At 35.9% G+C, this 24,351-nt stretch overlaps 1 protein-coding gene across 1 annotated transcript; it reads right to left on the reverse strand.

The window, feature by feature from the left end:
- Nucleotides 1–16,984: 16,984 nt before the first annotated feature.
- Nucleotides 16,985–21,674, reverse strand: LOC139717518 (L-rhamnose-binding lectin CSL3-like). The gene is made up of 2 exons (XM_071629021.1): nucleotides 21,596–21,674; nucleotides 16,985–17,544 (listed from the first exon to the last, which is right to left on the reverse strand). The coding sequence occupies exons 1-2, from the start codon at nucleotides 21,672–21,674 to the stop codon at nucleotides 16,985–16,987; spliced, it is 639 nt and encodes a 212-aa protein (XP_071485122.1).
- Nucleotides 21,675–24,351: the final 2,677 nt, after the last annotated feature.

Genomic DNA, 24,351 nt, shown 5'->3' on the forward strand with positions numbered 1-24,351 from the left:
AGACAGTATTTCTCAACGAAGAGGATATGATTGACTATGCAAGCCTGTATTGTGACTTTTGTTATTATTGTTATGATAACTATTATCATTACATTATTCATTGTAATCATCATCATTCAAAATAATCACATAAATATAAGTAATTATATGTGTATATAATCAAAAAAAAAATATATATATAGTGATGGATTGACTAAGGATAGACATGGTTCGGGTAAACAGGATGTTTGTACCCGTTAATGTACAGCGGAGACCACTTCTATTAGCGATCCTGCATTGTCGCTTCTACTTGATGGCTACTTGACACAGTCAAATTGGCGTTAGATTGGCGTGACGCCAATCTAACTCCTTCAACCCCTCAAATATGGGCGGGGCGACCAGAAACAGGGACGGATGGAAATTAACTGGTCTGTAAGCTATACTCCATGCCCTGGTCGAGGGTTAGTTAACACTTTACATACACCAGCCCATCAAGCTTACAGCTTCAGCAGGACAAATAAGACAATACCAAACTAATTTGGAAACATTGGATCTTGAAATTCGAGCACTAGAGCTACTAGGTGTTACAAAAAAAAATCCCACTTTAAATCTTTAATAATTCAAAAACTATACATATGCGATGACAGTAACATTGATATGAGCAAAAGCTTAAAAGTGTACAATATTGTTGCAGGTAATTTAGAAATGAAATCATAAATCAGTTTCATTAAATTCAGGATTTAACCCTCAGTACAAAATCTTCATTTTGCACAGGGGGTAATTGGTGTGTATGGGAGTGTGTGGTTAACACCCAGGCAATGATCTTTACAATGGCCAGGGTTTGAATGCTCTATTACGTATTCATGATAAATTCCACTATCTAGTCTTTATTCATCCTAAAATGTAATGTTTGCAAGAACATGTGAACGTGTGCTTCTTTTTTCCATGTGCATGCGTTTTACCCTTTACTTTGAATTCAGGCTAGTAGTGCCCTGGGGAATCCATCATGAATTATTAATAAGGCATTCGTGTGCCTTGGAGCAAGAGTCCAGAAGCCTAGTCAGCAGATCTCTGAAAAGGTGGTATTCGTGTATATTGTTCAGGGTTATTGTAAGCACACACATCATTGGCATTTGTGCAAAGTTCAATTTTGTGCAGAGGGCTCAAATTTGACCAAAGTCTGGAACTTGACTTTATTTCAATCATTGATTTAACGGTACTCATTCGCACTCTCATAACGAAATCACCTCCAGCTGAATTGTACACTATTTAGTTACACAGTCAGTCGACAGTGTTTTCTGATGTATAGTTTTTTAACTATTCAGGATCAAAAGTGGGAAATGTTTTTATAACACCAGCGGCGGTATTATACAGTGCAGCTATGATAGGGCACGATTATGCATCGGTTTGCCTTCCCGCAGCCAGTTTCCTCGTACAATCATCTTTCCTTTGACTCGACAGAACACTGTTAAGAGATTACGATTTTTTTTCATATATCGTTACTCAGTCTATTACATATTTATTCTTCTCTCAGCTCTGCTTTAAACTCAGTATTCCTGCCTAAGTAGTACATGTCATTTTCTCGTATAAACATTACTAAAACGACGTTAGAGAGAGACCACATCATGCTTAACGCACTCCAGTATCTTAATAACGAGGAAGGGAGGGAAAAATAAGTTAGGAGGGAGATGAAGTTAGTAGGGGTGGCCACCTAGCTATCTTTCGCGGTCGTCATCGCGGATCTCGGCGAGCTGCGTGCACGTCTGGATTGCTCGACCACGGGACGACGAAAAGGTGAGCATTGCCACTTGGAGGGGGTCTCTCGTTGGAGCTGAATGCTGGGAAGGAAGTTCGCGCACTGCGCTGGAAGAAGAATTCACGTCACATGAGAAGACGGACTCAGGCCCGCTCTGAAAGAAGGGTTCACGCCGCACTGCTAGGACTCACGCTCGCTCTGGAAGCTGGATTCACGCCGCAGTGGAAGAAGAAATTGAACGCCTCGAAGATTCAACAACCGGACGCGCGACATCGACTGTCATTTAGCAAATCCGACGATTTAAGATATCGTTGACCTGACGTGTGGTGCTCCTTAACTGATGACATTAAACGATGCAAATCTATTCATACACGCATGTTTAAAAAGCAGTTTAGGGATATAATGTTAAATCAATATTATGCTTTAATGATTAGAGTATGTTGTTATCTATTTGATTGCCTTTTTAATTCTTTCTCATAAATCAAGAAAGGGTTTCGAGTTTTGCGTATTAAGAACAATCATAAAACTTACATTCTCTTTACAAACATATATATATATATATATATATATATATATATATATATAAATGAAGATATAAACTGGTAATGCATTTTCTTTTTTGCCAATAAAGAATGAGTTTATTCGACTCAAATTTTCAGCGGCCTCCGCCTTCTTCAGCCTGCTGAAGATTTGAGTCGAATTAACTAATTCTTTATTGGAAAAAAAAGTGCATTACCGGTTTATTTCTTCATTTCTTCGTGGAGCCCATACGTGTATTCTCAACGTGTTTGGATATGTATGTATATATATATATATATATATATATATATATATATAGATATATATATATATATAGATATATATATATATATAGTGTGATGATGCTGATATTCCTACCGCACGCCTCTGTCATCTTAAGTGAAATTATAGTTGAGACAATGTAGATAACAGAAGATGTCGCATGAAACCGGCAGAGTTGTGAAGCTTTCGACCGTGGTCTTCCTCAGCTTTAATGTCTGTTTGTGAAACGAAATATATGTTTTTGAGCATAACAAATCTGAAGTCATAAACACAATATATTAAATATAAGTTGAGCATGAGTTAATAGTTACATGACATACTTGGCAATATTTTTTGGCACTTTGCAACACATTCAACAATGTATAACTGTAAATGAGTGTATAGTGAGTATATATAGCATACAAACATATCATACAATAAAAATTATCAAACATATATCATAAATAAACTAAATAATATAATTACCTGCTAAGCAGACGTTTGCGTTGCCTGGATGTCTTGTGGCTGTCTTGTGGCGGGATGTGAGTGATCATGTGATATTGGGGGAAGGTTTGTGTGCGGTGGTGCATGTCAGGCAGGAGTGGGGTAGTGTAAAGAATTAGGTTCAGTGTTACAAGTGTGTCAGTCGTGTTAGTGCAGATAAAGAATTGTTAACAATTACGATACAATGAACATTCTCGTGGTCATTAACCCCTACAGCTGATTTACCAACAATCAAAATAGCAGGCATAAAACCCGGGTACAGATATAGTGTGGATAGAGAGTGGATAGTGTGTTGCCACTTGTCCCTAGGTACATAACACAGAAATATACAATATACACATTATTTTATGTACCAAAATTATTGCTGAAACAATCTTCATACTCTTGCCACATAATATAACAAAATTGTGTCGCACAGTATAATTTTTCTGTGTACACCTCTATCAATCTATCTATTAATCTATTCATAATTCATATTTATATATATTCATATTGAGATCGTATATATATATATATATATATATGTATATATATATATACACACACTGTAAAAACATCGGTGTTAGATTTAACACCACGGGTGTTAAATCTAACACCGATCAAACTTCAATAAAGGACCACACCCACAGGTGTTAAAAATGCACTGTGATGGTGTTGAAAAGTGTTCACCTGACACTTCGTGGTGTTGATTTGACACTGTACCTGGTGTTATTTTGACACTGTACTGGTGTTAATTAAAAAATGACACCACATGGTGTTGATTTGATATTTGCTGGTGTTAATATCAATGGTTTAACACCCGTCCAGCTTCAATAAGGGACCACACCAGCTGGTGTTACTTTGGTGTAAATTTATTTTCACATTTTTTCAAAAATCTAGTATTTTAATGTAAAATTCTTGATCGTCTTGTTTCAATTGAAAATCAACAAGAAGTGCAGTTACTAAGAAACTCTTCAAAAAACAGTTTAAAATTTGGAAATGACACCCGTAGGTGTTAATTTAACACCATAAATAAGCACCGAAAATTTAACACCAGCTCGGTGTTCACTATTTAACACCGGACTTTTTGCAGTGCATATATATCCATATACATATGCATGCATACATACACATAAATTATCATATACACACATACATACATATATGATTACATAATTTCTTCTATCCACATTATATAATAACTGAGTATATAACAATACCTATCAGTTAACCAATACAACATCAAAAAATCGCAATCCTTTACAAACATTCTATCTTTTCCGTAAATACACCCATGTTATGTTATGCACCCATGTTATGATTATATTAAATTCTTTTTTTTTTTCGTTATTGTTTGTACATCCAATTGCTTTATTTTCTTTTCTTTTCTCTTCCCGCCACCCACGGATGATAGCCTCCAAGCCGTTTAAACTGTTGGCTACATCCACAGACATTATAAAGACGCTCATTGTAATTTGCGTAAAAATAGACTCAATGATTCAGAGCTCGCGGGTCATTGCTCTACTCCCCTCGTTAATTTCAATGCTGTTTATTTGTTCCGAAACCTGAAGTAACAACTGGCGTGAGCACTGAAGAATCCCTTACGTCACAATCTTTTGAGTTTTGCCACCCCGGCTCCAAGAGTGAAAAATTTGTAATTCAAAGGTGAATTTTATTCTTTGGAACATTACTATTGTGTGTTGAAATGGGGACACGTGTCATCGTAATATTATGTAACGCATTATTGTTGTATGATAGCTAACAGGTTCTTTTGCCTGCTCCCTGGCTTCTGCTGTTACACTATTTTGTTCTTTTGTTACTCTGCATAACACATGGTCGTTGATACGAACCATTTTATCATCTTTGTCATGTCACGTGCTACAGGTCTGTTTTCTTTTGGGGCATTATGTACGCACAATATCTTGGCCTCGATAGAAAAGCTTAAACCAAGGACTCTCGTTATTTATCTATTTATCTATCTATTTGGAAAGTGAGAGTCAATGTGTACAACAATACCTCATAGTATCTTTTGGCAATAAAGTCTTACGTAAGACACCATCGTTGCTCACAGTCAGGTTGATCGTTGCCATATAGCTACTATTACTTATAGTATAAAGTCTTTGATTTTGTGAATGAATTCTATTTTTTTCATATATATATATATAGCGAAATGAACTATGATAAGGAAATTTTACAGTAGAACATTTTTTTTCCAATGTTACTCCTGTTAAACAATTGAATGTTTGTTTTATAAAAGAAACAATTATTTTTTATTAGCCACTCAAAATCATTTTATTTCAGTCATTTTATTAAGTAATTCTATGTGGGTTATTCTAAAACTTGCTAATGAATCACGATATATAGCATAGCTATTATAGAAGTTAATGGTCTTCGCCCCAACCGTCCTCCATAGACTATTGCTTCTTCCGACGGTCACGTTCCTTGAAGTCGTTGTTTTGTTTTGTTTTGTTTTCATCTGATCCCTTTATTTTCATTTCCCGCCACTCATAAATAATAGCCTCTACGCTGTAAAAGCTGTTGGCTATTCTTCCACAAACATTATAAAGACGCTCACTGTAATTTACGTAAAAATAGACTCAATGACTTAGAGTTGACGGGTTATTGCTCCACTTCCCTAGTCAATTTCAATGCTGTTTATTCGTTCTAAAATGTGTAAAAACTGGCTTGAACACCACGAAGAGTCTTTTACGTAATAATCTTTTGAGCTTTGCTACCCCGGATCCAAGAGCGAAACGTTTGCGATTCAAACGTGAATTTCGTTTATTGTAACATTACTATTGTGTGCTCAAATGGGGACACGTGTCATCGTAATATTACGTAACAAAGCATTGTTGTTTGATAGCTAACAAGTTGTTTGGCCAGCTCCCTGGTTTTAGCTGTTTTATTATTCTTTTGCTACTCCGAACACACGGTCGTCGACACGAAACATTTTTCATCTTTGTCATATCACGTGTAACAGGTCAGTTTTCGTTTGGGGCTTTATGTACGTAACATCCTGGATTCCATAGAAAAGCTCAAATCAATGACTCTCGCCATTTACAAATCTATTCGAAAAGTGAGAGTCAACGTGCCCAACATATTTCATACGGTATATATTTTGGCAACGAAGTCTTACGTAAAACACATCATTGTTATTCATTTATGGTTGGCTGGTCGTTGCCTTACTATTCAAAGCTGCTCAGTTCAATCTTTTGCACATGGGGCTGCAAAGTTTCACCCTTTCAGAGGGTGCTCACCTCTTATGAGGTGTTCGACTGGTATTTATCCCTAGGTTAATTTTAATATACCAAGTCGCGTCTCAGTTAGCTGTATCTTAGTTTGTCTCTTTGCTCTTGTTTTCCATGAGGGAAATTACAAAGCAGAGATTGTTGTACTTTCCGAAACGTATGAAATGACTATTGGGCTACTGCCGCCCCCCCCCCCCCCCCCCCCTTTGGGATTTCTGTGACGTAGGAGACCGGAGGTGTCTAGTGATTATTGATTCCGAGATAATTATATATGCATATACATGTAAATGTTTGATATGTTTGAAGAATAATTCAGTGATATGGATGATTTCTTTTCCTGCCAAGCAAATGTATATCGGTAAATAGCTGATTGTTTACATTTTTTTCTTGTCAGTGGGAGCTCTGTCCACTTCCACTCTCCACTGCCTAGTACGTGTAGCACACGTCCTTGCTTGTTAAATAAGTTCATGTTAGGCATTGTACACGAGGCCATGGCCTTGTGTACCATCCGCAACGATGTTGATTCTGTGTCATCTGTGTTCGTGTTCATGTTCGTTTCCCTGTTCTGTGTGTGTTTCATGTTTCTCTGTACGAATTTCGGTTTCCTTTCTTCTTTTAGGTCTGCATACCCCCACGTAGCTGCTGAGCTAGGACCAGACGGGAAGCCAGCTATTAATTCCCGAATGTTTTATATTTTAACCCATGGCTAACGCAACAGATTTTGCTTTTAATTCTTTGAATAGTGATGAATTCTATAACACAGTAAGGCACTCTGAATCTGGTCATGTAAATATTACTTCCAGTGCATATGAAGATTACATATCCGATAAATACAATACCTCAACACAAGAATTTGAATATAACTTTGACTCAATGGATGATCCAGTCCAGAGTCCATCGTGTGTTTATTTGACCGAAAATCAGTATAAAAATCGGATCATGAATACAGTTGGTGAAAAATTTTTGTTAGCTCACTTTAACATACGCAGTATTAACAAAAATTTTGATAAGTTGCGCTTACTCTTAGAAAACCCAGATCATAAATCTTGCTCCATCATAGGGTTAACAGAAACATGGCTGAACTCTAATATCAGTCATTTATTTTCTTTACCCGGATTCGAATTTGTATTTAGAAATAGAAGCGAGAGAGTTGGTGGTGGAGTTGGTTTATACATCTCAAAAAAATTTAAATATATTATACATGAGGAGATTAGTGTTATGAGCGATGTACTTGAATCCCTTTTTGTTGAATTGATAAATCCACATGGAAAAAACATTATGATTGGCGTAATTTACAGGCCCCCTCGTTCGAATTTAAATGATTTTTTGACTGTTTTGCAGGATTTAGTACAAAATCCCATGATACTTAATAAAGATACATTTTTGATGGGCGATTTTAATATCGATCTCATGAAATGTAACTCCCAAAACACTTCAAAAGAATTTATAGAAACATTAATGTCTGCTTCGTTTTTACCATTAATCTCCAAGCCTACCCGTGTCGCCAGCCAATCGGCTACCCTCATAGACAACATTTTTTGTAATGTTTTTCCACTTCCTGAGTCTGGTATCGTCCTCTCAGACATCACTGACCATTTTCCTATATTTACTCAGGTAACAATTAAACTGATTAAACAAAATAATTATTATAAGCGTCGTAAGATTACTGCAGATAATCTTATAAGTCTTCAAAACAGTTTAAAAGAAATCGACTGGTCTTCTGTATACAACACTACCGATGTCAACTTGTCTTATGACTATTTCATATCTACTCTTACCTCCGAAATCGATAACCATATTCCCCTGCGTAACATAAAAAATAGATATAAGCAAATTCCAAGACTCCCGTGGATAACCCAGTCTATATTACGATCTATAAACAGGAAAAACAATTTGTTTTATAAATATAGATGTAATCCCACTGAAAAAAATAAGAAAAAATATGTTTCATATAAAAACACACTCACCAAATTATTACGTACGCAGAAGAAAATGTTTTATGTGAATCAGATAAGCAAATACAAAAATGATATTAAAAACACATGGAAAACATTAAAGAATGCTATGAATACATCTAACAATTCATCTAATATTTCTGAAATTCGGTGGGGCAATGCCTCCAGCAACACTCCCGCTGGCATGGCGGAAATTTTCAATGACTTTTTCTCTTCAATTGGGAAAAATTTTTCTCAAAATATTCCTCTTTCTAGTAAATCTTTTAATGATTTTTTAGATACACCTAACTCCAAAACTATATTTTTTGACCCAACATATAAAGAAGAAATAATAAAGATTGTTGCTAATTTGAAAGAAGGAAAAAGTCCTGGCCATGACGGAACTGACAACTATTTGATAAAAAACATAATTCCTCAAATAGTGGATCCCTTAGTACACATTATCAATTCATCGCTTACAACTGGCCATGTGCCAAATAGCATGAAAATTGCGAAAGTAATTCCTATTTACAAGAAAGGGGAGAAGGATGATGTCAATAACTATAGACCCATATCTCTATTATCTTCTATTTCTAAGATTCTTGAAAGAATAGTTTATATCAGGACAGTACGTTTTCTTAAAACCTGCGACATATTCTCAAACTTTCAATTTGGATTCAGGGAAAATCACAGCACAACACACGCACTACTTGCCCTCATCGACAAAGTCACACACGCACTCGACACACTTTCACACACAATAGGTATCTTCTTGGACTTCTCCAAGGCCTTTGACACGATTAACCACGGAATACTTCTCGCCAAACTGTCTCATTATGGAATACGTGGAAAGGCCTTGGAGTGGTTCACGAGTTACCTATCAGAAAGATCCCAATTTGTACATGTCAACGGCTTTGACTCTCAAAGTAAAACAATTGCATCTGGTGTTCCACAAGGGAGTTTATTAGGCCCATTGTTATTCATTATTTATATTAATGATTTTCATAGATCCTCGGAGAAACTATCATTCATATTATTCGCGGATGACTCTAACCTTTTCTTTTCTCACCCTGACCCAAACATTTTAATAAGAACAGTCAATGAAGAACTGAAAAAGGTTATACAATGGATATACGCAAATAAATTGTCATTAAATATTAAAAAAACAAAAGTTATGCTTTTTAGTAATTCTTTAAATAGCCTCCCAGGCAATATAACATTTGATACTACTCCTTTAGAAGAAGTGTCTTCCTTTAAATTTCTTGGTGTTTGTGTCGATAACAAGCTTTCATGGAGGAATCATATTGATAACATATGTAAAATTATATCACGTAACATTGGTGTAATGAATAGATTAAAATATTATCTTCCTTCATCTGCATTATTAACTCTTTATTCTAGTTTGATACTACCTTATTTAAACTACGGGATTCTTGCTTGGGGTAATACATGTCAGATGTTACTTGATAAACTTCTTTTACTGCAAAAGAAAGCGCTTAGAATTGTTTTTAATTTACATACCCGAGAACATACAGATGCTTTGTTTTCTGACCATAAAATATTAAAAGTAAATGATTTGTATGTGTTTCAACTTGGCCAGTTTATGTTTAATTACAACAGTAACTTTTTACCTAAAATATTCCATGATTCATTTCATCGAAATAGTCATGTTCATAACTATCCCACGCGACGATCCGACGAATTTCATCTTCCATTAATGAGAACCGCACATGCCCAAAATACATTTCTTTATACCGGACCCAGACTTTGGAATAATTTAGATAATAGTTTAAAAGATTCCCCCAAATTTGTTACATTTAAATACAAACTCAGAAAATATTTACTTTCTACTTATAATCTTAGATAATTTAAACTGTTTTGATTTATGCTTGAGCCTTCACTTGTCCTGATGTCGCAGCACTTGGCGTGTTCTGTGTGCAGACTTCTCTTCTTTCTTCTCTCCTCTTCCTTTCCTGTCTCTTGTTCTTCGTAGACTTGTATTGTTACCGTCTTCTCTCCTCTCGGTACTGTCTCGCGTCTTACAGTGTATACGTGTGGGTAATTGAATGTGTGTACGAACGTGTTGTCCTTGTCATATTTTCCCGGTACACGTGGTTCAGTGAGCAGTGTCCGGGCACTAGCATTGGTATTCTATATTTTTTCCCAACCGGTGTATCTCAAAATAATTACATGTATATTGTTATAGAATAGTATATAATTTACTCATTATTTGTCTAGCGATCCACGTCCGACAAGCTATGCTTTTTAGTGGATCACTATTTTCCATAATCGAATTTATTTTCCGCTCGCCCACGAAGTATTTATACAGTGTTTTCCTAAATATTGTACATGTTATAATTATGTTGTTCTATAATATGTCTCGTATATATATTACATGAATCTTATGCAAACGTTTGAACAATATTTCATCACATGTATACTTTGTACTATGTTTTTTGATTTTCGATGATTGGAAATAAACTATGATTGAATTGAATTGAATTGAATTGAATTGAATTGAATATACACATGCATACACTATATATATACATATATATACATAGAAGAGCCTGCTTGCAAAAACCGACAAGTCCATTCTGAAGTACGATGTCTGTCATGAAGTACAAGGTGATACCTTTTGAATGATATATTGGTCACTACATGTAAAGATATGTGTTTGAGGTTATGGTCAGGAGAGGCAGAAATTTCCTTGTTGTTCTCTTTATTTTTCTTGACCTTTAGCCGCATGTGTCTCCATTTGGCAAATATGGACTTGTCGGTTTTTGCAAGCAGGCTCTTCTATATATATATATGTATATATATAGTGTATGCATGTGTATATAATCATAACATGGGTGCATGAATATTATATAATACGTATAAGAAATGATGATTATAGATAGAGAGAGGTAGAGTTGTGCACCAGAGAAACAGTATATATAATATTGTGCGATACAGCTTTGTTATATCACGTGGGAATAGCATGAAGATTTTGTCAGCAATAATTTTGGCATATATTTTATTTCTATGTTGTGTACCTAGGGATAAGTGGCAAAACATCATCCCCTCCTTATCTGTACCCGGGTTTTATGTAAAATGAGACTGTATTTACGGAAAAGATAGAATGTTTGTAAAGGATTGCGATTTTTTGATGTTGTATTGGTTAACTGATAGGTATTGTTATACTCTCTAAAAAAAATCGAGTGAAAATTTTCACTCTAAAAAGAGTGAATACAAAAAAGAGTGAATTTCGAGTGAAATTGGAGTGAATTTTGAGTGAAAATGCTCATTTTCACTCATTTTGGAGTGACGTCAAGGATCACTCCAAAATATATATATACGATCTCAATATGAATATATATAAATATGAATTATGAATAGATTAATAGATAGATTGATAGAGGTTGTACACAGAAAAATTATACTGTGCGACACAATTTTGTTATATTATGTGGCAAGAGTATGAAGATTGTTTCAGCAATAATTTTGGTACATAAAATAATGTGTATATTGTATATTTCTGTGTTATGTACCTAGGGACAAGTGGCAACACACTATCCACCCTCTATCCACACTCCATCTGTACCCGGGTTTTATGCCTGCTATTTTGATTGTTGGTAAATCAGCTGTAGGGGTTAATGACCACGAGAATGTTCATTGTATCGTAATTGTTAACAATTCTTTATCTGCACTAACACGACTGACACACTTGTAACACTGAACCTAATTCTTTACACTACCCCACTCCTGCCTGACATGCACCACCGCACACAAACCTTCCCCCAATATCACATGATCACTCACATCCCGCCACAAGACAGCCACAAGACATCCAGGCAACGCAAACGTCTGCTTAGCAGGTAATTATATTATTTAGTTTATTTATGATATATGTTTGATAATTTTTATTGTATGATATGTTTGTATGCTATATATACTCACTATACACTCATTTACAGTTATACATTGTTGAATGTGTTGCAAAGTGCCAAAAAATATTGCCAAGTATGTCATGTAACTATTAACTCATGCTCAACTTATATTTAATATATTGTGTTTATGACTTCAGATTTGTTATGCTCAAAAACATATATTTCGTTTCACAAACAGACATTAAAGCTGAGGAAGACCACGGTCGAAAGCTTCACAACTCTGCCGGTTTCATGCGACATCTTCTGTTATCTACATTGTCTCAACTATATATATATATATATATATATATATATATATATATATATATACATACATATAATATATATATGCAATATACATATATAATATATATATACATAATATATATACATATATATATATATATATGCATATGTTTGTGTGTGTGTACACACACACATGCACATAACACTTATCCAGTTACTCAAACTCTGTACACTTTCAGACTTTTGCACCATGCTGCACCATTCTGCATTTTATGTATGCTGACGATACTCAAATTGACATAATCCTACAACCAAATGCCCCAAGTCGAACCACTCTGCAAACTCAGTAGTTGTGTTGATGATATTTAATAGGCAATGGTCTCGCAACAGTTATTCAAACTTGAATTGTGTCAAATCAAAATGTTAATACATATTATCGGTTCAGGCGAGGTAGTTCTCTCACAGAATTTTCTCTAAAAGATAGTACTATCCCAATCTCTCCGTCCGTCAGAGATCCCCGAGATATTGTAGATAAGCAGTTGAACTGTCAATAACACATTAAGAATTCATGTCGTTTCGCTACTTGGGGTATGATTTGTAAAATTGGTAAAATCCGCAAGTTATTGGATCAGTCTTCCACTGAACGTCTAATTCACGCATTTGTTTCTTCTCATCTTGATTACTGCAATTCCCTTCTCGTTGGTCTCTCTGCTTCGAGTATTGCACCACTTCAAAGAATTCAAAATGCAGCTGCTAGGCTTGTGACCCTTACCAAAAGTTCCGACAACATTACTCTAGTTTTCCAATCCCTCCACTGGTTCCGCTTTACATCAACGTTTCACCTTTAAACTCCTTATTATTGTTTACAAGATATGCAATAATCTTGCCCCATCTTATCTTACAGATTTGATTTCCTTCCGCATCTCCACTTCAACCCGTTCTCTCCGTTCTTCCTCCACTCTCCAATGTTATCATATAGTCCCCGCAACTGTACCCATTATGGTGATAGGGCTTTTTTCTGTTATTTCACCCATCTCTTTGGAATAAAATCCCTCTCTATATTCGTAATGTTGAAAGTGTTGATAAGTTTAAACCTTTGTCATGATTGTTATAAACAAATCTGTTTACTATATCATAATTTTGTTAATGTTGTTGTTGTTGTTGTTGTTATATTATATGAACATAATGCTGTTACCTCAATATTTCTTTTCCCGGATTAATGCGCTTAGAAACATCAAGCGCTATATAAGTGTTATTCATAATCATTACCATAATCATTTTGTTTCCTAGCTCGGAATCTCCTTAATGAGTGGTGACTGGATTATCTTTGATTGTGCAGTGTACTCCCGTTAAAACGAACAGGGTTGTAATTTCGGTGAAAACGAAGTAAAAATGCAGGATGGGAAATTTCCATTCTTTGTTCTTTATTGCTTATTTGTTCGGTTATAACGAAATTTTGAAACAAATGATTAAGAAAACTGCCGGTACCGAGGAATTCGTTATAACGGGAGTCCACTGTATTATATTACGTGTGAGGCTATTATCCTCATCACTTATGTGCTTCCGATAATGGTCTCCTGCATTTCTATTACTCTTAGATTTGTTTGATATTTGTTTTGAAAAGCATGTAGGTGAACTCTTATTTTCATTTAGTGCGTAGAAGACACATGCTCGTAATTATTTTGTATCATTTTAGAAAAGGATTCATATATCGCATATAAGTATATTCCCGTTAATTTTTTAATTACAAAGACGGAAGATTTTCATTAAGATCCTACATCAGCACCACAATGTCGTTATTGGAAAAACAGATTCAGTCATCAAGACACAATGTAATTCCTATAAATCTTCTAAATCTGCAGTCGAAAAGAGTAAAGTTGCAAAATTTTAAAAAATTAAAAATCTGATATTTTAAATGTCTCCTGTCAAATTCACAGTTTATGTAATTTCAGATATGAAGCAAAATCGGATGAACAGAATAGTATAAGAGAAACTCTAGCCTGGAATAGAAACATTAGGAATTTTAAAGTTTTGAATGATTGCGTTGCAACCACTCTGCACTCGACTGCATATCCTCACAATATTCTACCAATGACCTGAACATGTTGAACTCTTCATCTAGTATCGTCTTATGTCATGGAATGAAAAATGATAATAATAACACGTATTCTTGTCATCAAATCACTTGAGTTCGGAAGTAAAATTGTGAAGTTCATCTAAAGGGGAAAGTGATTTGATTTGCTAACGATAACTCATAACCTAAAACCGTATGTCCAAAAAAAAAAAATACAACGGGACCCTCCGTAATGATAACTTTAAAAACAGTGAATCAATCCAAATACAACTTCAGGGTACGGAACTATTATAACTCATTTCCCACATCTTACAGACAACCCCATTTGCTTCAGTGGTCAAAGAGAAATGAGGAATTTTGTAGAGCATGTCAGGAATCTCTTCCTTCCAAGTCCTGTCTATTGTGTTCACACACAAGAGCATCGAAGTACTAAACTTGAAAGAATCAGACTCATGACATACTTTACTACAATCCACATTTCTCTGTGACCGCTTAATAAAACTGAATCGGATTTTCTGCAAAATAGAGCTAAGGTGTTACAGTTTAAGACCCTGAAGTAGCCTTTAGACAATTTAATCATATTGGGTGTTTTCAATGCGAAAATCTGATTGTATCTTTTTTTTTGGGGGGGGGGGGGAATACTATCCATTGAAACAAAGAAGTCACTCATACATAAAAATCAGAGCCGTTTTTAGCATATGCTGACAGCCTTGAAAGTTTTATTATTTCATGCATGCTAAATAGAAGAGAAATCGCAGACAGTGCACACGATCATGATGATTTCATTTTGCTCGGAAAAGAAGTATACAATAATTGAAGTAAAACCAGGATGTCGAACCCTTCGATATTTCTAGCTTTTTTATTTCTATGCTTGGAAACTGCTTTCATCATTCAATACTACTTCAATAAGTCAAAGTTTGAATAACATGGATGAAAATTATCTCATCTCGTTTGTCAGAATTTGATAGGCCTGTATTCTTGTCTATGTTACTCAAACGATTTCGCCTTAATAAAAATACATCTGTACTACAAGCGATTTTTCATATCTTATTGAAGATGTTGTTATGTTGATGAAAGCATGTACACTTTCGTCAATTTTTTCTTGAATTCTTATAGCAAATGACGTCAGAGCAAGTGCCTGGATAGCTGTCAATCTACTGCGTCGCCAGCTTAAGAAAGTTCACCCATTCTTCTGGATAGAATTAAATGGCATATAAGATATCCCAGTAGAACCAGAAAAAAAAAACGTGTAGAGTAACAACCCTCCATAAAATCCAACATTTTTTGTTCAAGCCCATTGTCTCCATGTGGTATAGTCATCGACTGGAAACCTGCAGAAAAACAAAGGAGAAATGTGAATATTGTTTGTAAGGTCATGATTAAAATGTACCGCAGGGGAAAAGGACCTATTTTTTTCTCTCTCTGGCAAAATACCTCTCTCATAAATATTATCACAGCGATTTTTAAGGAACTTCTACCGACTCCACAAAAGGACACCATTATCTTACCTAGATGGCGTTATGATGAAACGATATACATCACACGATGCAATTGAAGTAATGTACAGCAATACATAAAGCTGGCTCCTGGCAGCCTGGATGCACTCAGTCGAAACTACCACACGACGGTCGCGCATGCACGAGAGTATAAAGATATTGCTTTATATTGACATCCCCTCCGAGTTACATTTGCCCCGCTCGTAAGTTAATGGAGAGTTTGCTTGCAAAACAGGTTAAGCACCATTTCCATCATCAGATAGAGCAAAATAAAACCTTTCCAGTGGGAGCTCGCCTGTTACATCACAAGGACTATTCTTGATGTTATGATTTAAATATATACCATTTGCTTTGTTTGTTAGAAGCTTAAATCTAAAATAACTCAATTGAAAATGATGGGAGTTAACTCGCTTTGATATCAGACTCTTCAAATATTGCCTCGAGGGAATAATACTATTCCAATCGGATTCATATATGCTTTGTAACAAAAAAAAAATGACGGTGCATATGCAGTACAAATCTTGCATACACTTGCAGACACAACAATTGAGTAGGGCCTATGTCATTTATGACGTAAGGTATTTGTATAACACTCACCTGTGCTCACAATGTCAAAATGGCAAGTACATATACTCTACAATGTCTTCTTTCATCCCTTCTGCATGCTATATTATTTTGATAATTTACACGACCTGTCACAGCAAGAAAATATCCACACTCCTACCTCGTTATATAAAGGGGTTTTAGTAATCCCAACCAACTGGTTTAATTTCTTGGGCAGATTTTTGTAGATGATGGTTCTGGCAATGTTTTTTTGCGGTGAGTCGTGTAAACCTGAAGCGTTGCTTGGAATCAGTATCAGATCTTCTTTTTTCTTAAAGCTCAGGGAGAGGGTAAATAACCCTCTGCAATGCTTACAAAAATCAACATACCAAGATTTTGTAATGATGCTCTTCTTCTCTCAATAGGCAAATTATATAGACCTAAACTTTTATACCGAAATTGAGGCTAATGTGTTACAAATTCAAATAGGACGAACAATACAGTGTATTGATGGAGTTAACTTACCGAATGCTATCACACACAGTCGAACTGCACTTCCAGGTACTTGTAAGTACCTACGCAAGGGTCATCGAACACGCCGTTTGTGGCAGCCACTGAGCAGGAGTTTCGCCCTTCGCAGCTGCTCTTCACTCGAGACAATGATGAGGCTGCTCTGCAGTTTTGCGTTCGGATGCTTGAGTGAGGACAGACGCTTGCTCCTGTAGTCCTACCGTACAGGGCGTCCCCGATGATGATCGTCTGTCCAGAGGGGCAGGACAGGCTGAGAGTGGAATGCTCGCACACACGCCTCTGCGTCCATGAGGCGCAGACGTACACGACCTCCAAATACTTGAAGGTACCACGGCAGGGGTCGCCGAAGACCGTGTTGGTTGCAGCAACACTGCACGATGACTGCCGATCGCAGGCACTCGAGACCCTAGACAGGGAACTCCCGCTGTGGCAGTTGGTGGTTTGTATCGGTCCAGTCGTACACAAGCGGTTGCTACGACGACCGTAACTTGCACTCATGGTGTAAACCTGTTCACCAGCGGGGCAGCTGAGAGACATAGTGCGATGCTCGCACACCACTTCATCTGAAATGATATGATACAACATGAGAGAGCGGTCTTCGACATTTATAAACGTCCACTAAACGTTTTTATTAGGTCCGCTACATCGACTTCGTCTTCAATGAACGTTTTAAAAAGTTATTATTTGATTCGCTACGCCTTCGTCATTAGTTTCTTTATCATGAATGTTCATGCATATTTGTGAATATTCAAATAAAAACGTCTAAAATTTGAGAACCAGAAAAAATAAAAAATATTGAAATCTAAAGTATAATGGATTTGAACTTTCTATGTTAAAAATTGTGCCCACGTTATTTTTAAGTTATTCACTATTTCAAATTGTGTTACGAAGAGGTATGATTAACATATAAGTGGTTTAATTTTAGTAATCATGTCTTCATGCATTTCAACATTTTTGCCGTTATATAAAAGAATTTGATGTAGATTTATCAACTGGAAATAAGATATAGTAGGTATAGGCGGAAGGAGATTAGGAACAGGTAAGGATAGGATTAGGAATAGGGTACATAAATCCCAGATTGTGCCTGCATAATCTCATAACTATAATTTTTATTTAATGCCTCGTAAAAAAACGATTAGACGTTCTTAAAAGGTTTTCTGGACGTTTTAGACGGATATGAAAGGTTCTCTAGACGCTCTGGAAATGGTCAACGGACCTTTTTAGACGTTTTATAATGTTTTTGAACTTTCTAGAATGTTTTCAGAGGTTTTCTGGACTTCCAAAGAACGTCAACAGAATGTTTTGAATAATTCTTTAAAGCTTTTTTTTTTTTGACATCTACAACGTCCAAAAGGTTTTGCAAGTCCTTAAAATTCAGAAAGGCTTTTTATGTTTTCTTAACATTTAAGAAACGTTTTTATAAAGACGTTCTTAAAACTTTTGAAACCATTTGAATACGTCAAAAACCTTCCACAAAAAGTCATTCTGAAAATGTTTTGACAAAACGTCCAAATAATGAATTTGAAAGTTTCAAGAACGTTCAGAAAACTTACAAAATAAATGTTTGCTGGGATCTACAATATTCAAAACACAAGCTCTCTCTTGGTCAAAAGGTGGGTGTGGATGCTTGTCACTCATCTCAAGTACTCATCTCTCTTAGGATCGTTGAGAGACCCATGGTCGCGAGGAAAATATACCTGTTAAGCCAGTATACAATATGAAGATTCATACTCCGTTTTGTTATATATACTTTTTTAAGATTGTTTAGCTTGGAGGGTGAGTAAGAAAAACTACTTTCTTATTAAAGGGGAGGGCCAAAGCAAATGAGAGCAATGTTAATGACCGGTGTTGACTTTCTGATTTCGATGGTGTTGTCTTAATACGTGATTAGACAATCACGTCTCAGTTAATACCAATATTCAATGAGGGTTATTTGCTTTCTTTTAGTCTCTTATCATGTATTAGGCTTACCTTATGTGTTGTTGTTTTTTTCAAATATTCCTCTACACTGATTTTTATTTGTGCGTTTGGTTGTTAATGTTTGTTTGGCATGATAAATGGATAGTTTGTCTTTTTTTTTGTTCAACCGTTGGAGAGAGCCTTGTAAGGGCTATTCCATCGGTATGGGTATAGGCTTTTAAAACGTTTCTGTATCGACACCAATTAAGGTATACATTAATTATGAATCATGGATAATTAAACGACTGTCTAATTCCCAATATAGATAGATATAAATATAGGTTTTTCCGTTGCATGGCAAACTATTCAATGTTCGCAGCTGCAGGCCCTACCCATATTTCGTCTTTTGAACATAGAATATAACATCTTACAATTTGACCCAAACCAAAATGAAATTACTCAAACATAATTTTGTGGATGTATATAATGAAACAATTGTCATCTCTCATATAATTTCTGTCACTGTGTTGAAGTTTCAATCTATCATTCATGCTTTTATATACTATTGGACTATAAAAAAGAGGTATGAGCTTTTGTCTCCCCTCTGGGAAGAAATCGTGAGAGAAAGTTGTGTTGTGTTTTAAAGAAAGAAAAGAGAGGGGAATGGGACCCTATACAACAAATAATTTGCCCTAGACAATATTACTGATATAAATAAAATAGAATAAATCTTGAAAGAGTATCAAACAAGAATAGTGGATATACCATAATGAAGTCCAAACGAGAGAGCTCATAAAGTCCCCGCAAGGGAGCTCATAAAGCCAAGTCTCAACGAGGGAGCTCATAATGGAAGTCTCCGCAGTACATAGATCTCATACAAAATGACTCTACCATGTCTAGAAAGGAGTTTAATCAATACGCAACTATTAGTTATTATTAGAGTTATATTATTCGGTACCAAAAGAGAGAAAGAGAGATACAAAATGTGAGAGATTTTTTTTTCCTGGTATATGTGTACTAGTATATCTTTTCAGGATATTCCTCATGGAAGAAGAAAATTCGAAATCCACGGCACATATTTATATAGTTGAACACACGCCCCACATTAAAGTTGAAGAGTTTTCCAACTTCATAATATTCTACGAATCATATATCACTTGTCTCATATGATTGGGTCAACACATTCATAGTCAGAAAACGGTCACATCAAGAGAAAAAGCATAATCTGAATAAAGATATCAACTTTTTTCCTTATAGTGTGGTTAAAAGAGCATAGTACATCACACATTAGCCAATCATACATTTGATTTTAACAAACGGGCACTCAGGAATGATGGAAATTTGTTTCTATTTTTGAAAGATTGTAAACGTATATAGGGTCTATTATTATTATAAGAATATCGGGCCTCGACACGACTTTTTTTTTCTCTCTGGCAGCAGGAGTTTCGGGCCACTAAAATCTTCGAAAATTTCAAAAGTGATATTTTGCCGACACAGAAATGAAAATGGAAGGAAAATAAAAGAAAATCTAATAGGCATCCTTATTTATCTTAAATCTTTATTGCCCAATCGGCAAACATCAAATCATACATTTTTGGGAATGTCGGCACAATGATATATGATTTTCATTTGAAGATTTCTTTCAAATAGGGTGGGGTTTTTTCTTGGTCTCTCTTCTCTGCATTTGGTCGTGCATGAAATATGCCAAAACTCACTTTGTCCCATTCGTGTGTTTTTTTTTTCTCCCTTACTTTATTGCTGAATGGGAGCTTAGGCCTCGTATTCGGTGCATTTGGCCATATTCGTCCCGATTCGGATCGTCATTCGGCTGTATAATTCGGCTGTAATCGGGGCATTCGGGTCACAATTCTGGCCACTATTCGGGTTGGCATTCGGATTTATTCGGGATGCCCAAAATTGATTCGGTTCAATTCTTGGCGATTTTGCTCTGATTCGGGACCTTTTCGGAACCTATTCGTCTCTGATTCGGGGAGCTCCCGAATGAGAGACGAATGGGTTCCGAATCCACTGAATCCATCAAATTCAGGCCATATTCGGGCAGAATTGGTCTACATTTATTCGGAAGAATTCGGCCTTAGTGGCTTTATACATACAGCACCGCTACATCTGCATGCATCCAAACACACACGTGTACCCGAAACTTATCACACCACACGTGTAGGGGCGTTCCCTGCTCCCATGCATTCCTAACTTCGGAAATATGAACCTCATGATCATCATAATAATGATAAAATGATAATAAAAATAATGAAACTCACGCATAGGCATGCACATTCACACGCACAATCCTGCACGCACACTCACACACTCAAATACACACACAGAAAGTTTGATTGAAGGGGGCAGACACCAGACGCAGTGGCGGATCCATTAATTCCGTAAAGGGGGTGCAAACAATATTTCTGGTGCTACTTCCGGTTTAATCTCATTTTTATCTTTTTATTTCTTTTGTTTTAACAACAAATAAAGAGGGAGGCGATCCCAGTGCGCCCCCTCTGGATCCGCCATTGAGACGTACAGACAGACAGAGGAACAAAGAAACATTAGCCTCCTTGGTCACACTGGTAAAAGATTGAGATCTTGATAAAAAGATCGCGATCTTAAAAATGGCGATCTTTAAGATCGCGATCTATTGCCAGCGTGACCGCAGCTTGTATTGTCTCTCTCTTGGCCAAAAAGGAAACTCTCACTTACATTGCAGCTCTGCGTTGGCACACACAGTGACGGTGGCTGCCACAAAGCAGATCAAGGAAATTCTTGCCAGACCGGACATGTTGAGATGACGCTTTCACTCTGGAACAAGAGAGAACATTATTTTTGAAAATGCGTGAACACTACACCAAGGTGTTGTATAAGGCACTGTGACAGTGGGTTTCAGTATATCTTTTCCCCTTTTATGTAATACTTGTCTATCAATTCAGCGTGATATAATCTTATATCGACGAAATATATTGGACAGCGTTAACATGGCCAAGGCGCCGCAATGGATGCAAGGTCCGCTTCCCAGGCGCATTACATGTACTATTTACCATTGGGAGCAGTGATTTCAAAATGTTCAAAATATGCACATTTGGTGCATATTATATGTACAGGTTATGGTTGTATCACAAAACATCCCATCATAAAAAGAAACGCGATTTTAAGTCACAAAACTAAGGAGATATTACTCATTTTCTTACTAAACAATGCTGTAGACGGTTTAGTCTACAAACAATGAGATTTTGTTATAGCCATTGTTCACATTCGGTATATTATTTAACAAGACTTAACATTGACTATACTAATTCAAATTTTTACATTGGTTGTTTCTATTCCTAACACACATTTTGGAACTGTTTTAAAGCACTGAAGCTAGATTTTTGTTTCATCTGCAAATGGTAAATAATTCCTTCAAATGACTGCGTTTAAATGGAGACACTAGTCTTGCGCCTTGCAGACCATCAACATGCAGGGTTATTGGTCAACAAGAAGACGCACATCTTGCAAAGTAGGCGCAAGTCTATAACCAAAGAATATAGAAGCGCTCGCTTCTATACGCTTTGCTACCAAATCCTATAATGGGGAGTCGGTGGTTTGATGACGAGACCTCTTTTGAAGACTTGGTGCGGATACAACGTAATACAAATATTCTTTTTATATGTAGATTGCATATAAAAAGAATAATACTTTATGAATCTTAGAGTAATTTGAAAAATTTGTGTGATGCATTGAATATACGCGCCAGAATGATGTTAATGCACTTTGACCAGTGCTTCCATGATATTGATGATGAAATGGTAGCCATGCTTCATGCTTAGAATGAGACCCACATGTAAATACCCGCTAAATGAATGGAGCACCACGGTGTACAAAGTCATCAAAGAAAACACTGGAAAATGATACTTAGTATTCTGCACTTACCTATCCTTAAGCAATGTGCGCACGAACACAAACGTACACAAACAAACAATAGTATAATTAAAGATGGTCGAAATGTTATCTAAGAAAGAGTAAAATGAGAGGTCGAATGTCCAACTTTTCTCGCCTTTGTGGAATTAAATTGCATTTCCTTTTCTAAATGATGCCACCCCATGCGCAGTATTTCTATCTCTTTCTGATGCAAAAACGCCTCCAGTCGGTTGTGAAAAAACAAAAACAAAAAATGTTTAACTGACTTATATAGAAAGATAACTTCCCGATCAGAGAAAAATGCTTCCCCAAACCAAAAAATAAAAAATAAAAGCAGCATAAAACAGAGGAAGAGAGAGAGAGAAAGAAAGAAAGAAAAAAAAAGAGGCGGAGAGACAGCATGATAAAACACGAATTTATTATGACTATTCATAGTCGGGCATGAAAATTTGTCACGCCATTATAATGAAATAAGTTCTTTAACTCACCAATCTTTTTCACGGGTAGCAAATTAAGGAGAAGTCTCAATCGACACTCTTGCAGCTGTACTGATGAGAACAGTGAGTACAAGTTTCACTAGCAGCCTGAATTTATAATGTTGCAAGCGGTTGCAAACTTATGGGGTTTTCCGACTTTTCGTTTTAGGAGTGTTTACTTCGATATAGTTGATTTCGATATTTTCACCCCTCTCGCGCCGTTTGGAGTGACCTTTGCACAATTGCTGGCGGTTTGCTTTCATCGGAATAAAGGATCATCATGGAAACATGATTCCCTGACGCGTTGAAGTAGTTTGTTTATTTATTTGCCTGTTTAGTTAATTATTTGTTTATATGTTTGTTTGTTTATTTGTTCGTGTTTTTAACAATTATTTTCGAGTGGGGGAAAGGGAGAGAGAAGAGATTGGGGATTGAAGAAAAGGGATCGTTATAACCTTGCGAAAAACTGATGCAGGCAGCAAAGTCGTTGAAAGAATTTTGCTCCTCCCTAGAAATGTAAAATATGCAACAAAGAAAAAAGAAACAAATAATCTGAAAAAAAAAACCAAGCCTGATACTCAAACTGTATAGATCTATTTTGTGACGGCATTAGCACGGAACACGTATAGATTGATATTGAATAAATTATGTATTATTTGCTTATTGTTATTTTTTTCGAGCAGTCTACATTGGACAAGCAGCTGCTTTACTTTGAAATAAATCGCTCTTGTATTTTTCCCAAATAAATTAACAAAATGCATATTTTGTATTGTGCATTAATTCTTGTTGATGGAAATATGAAATGAATTGAATGGAATTGAAAAAAAAAATGTTCGAAAATAAATTTTGAGTGTGCAGACGTGATTATTGTAAACAACATAAACAAAAATAGAATAGAGAAAATATTCTTGCTGTTAATTATCAAGACATTGTCCTATTAATATTGTTTGGCCTTTGTCTTTCTCCTTTGTCTTTGTATTTTTTTTTTTACCGTGAGCGTCTTGTGCCTGTGCATGTGTTTTTATTCTTAATATATATATATTTTTTTCTATTGCAAGTTTGATTTATTGAATGTGTCACATTTCT

The sequence above is a fragment of the Diadema antillarum genome, unplaced genomic scaffold (genome assembly GCF_040938485.1).
Source record: "Diadema antillarum isolate AM-2024a unplaced genomic scaffold, OU_Dant_1.0 scf00000076, whole genome shotgun sequence".
Lineage (NCBI taxonomy): Eukaryota > Metazoa > Echinodermata > Echinoidea > Diadematoida > Diadematidae > Diadema > Diadema antillarum.

Bases quoted from the DNA above. Each gene is read 5' to 3' on its own strand.
- LOC139717518 (XM_071629021.1), bottom strand. From the start codon at position 21,674: ATGTCCGGTCTGGCAAGAATTTCCTTGATCTGCTTTGTGGCAGCCACC. The intron at 17,545-21,595 runs GTAAGTGAGAGT...ATATCATTTCAG, and splicing joins TGCCAACGCAGAGCTGCAAT to ATGAAGTGGTGTGCGAGCAT.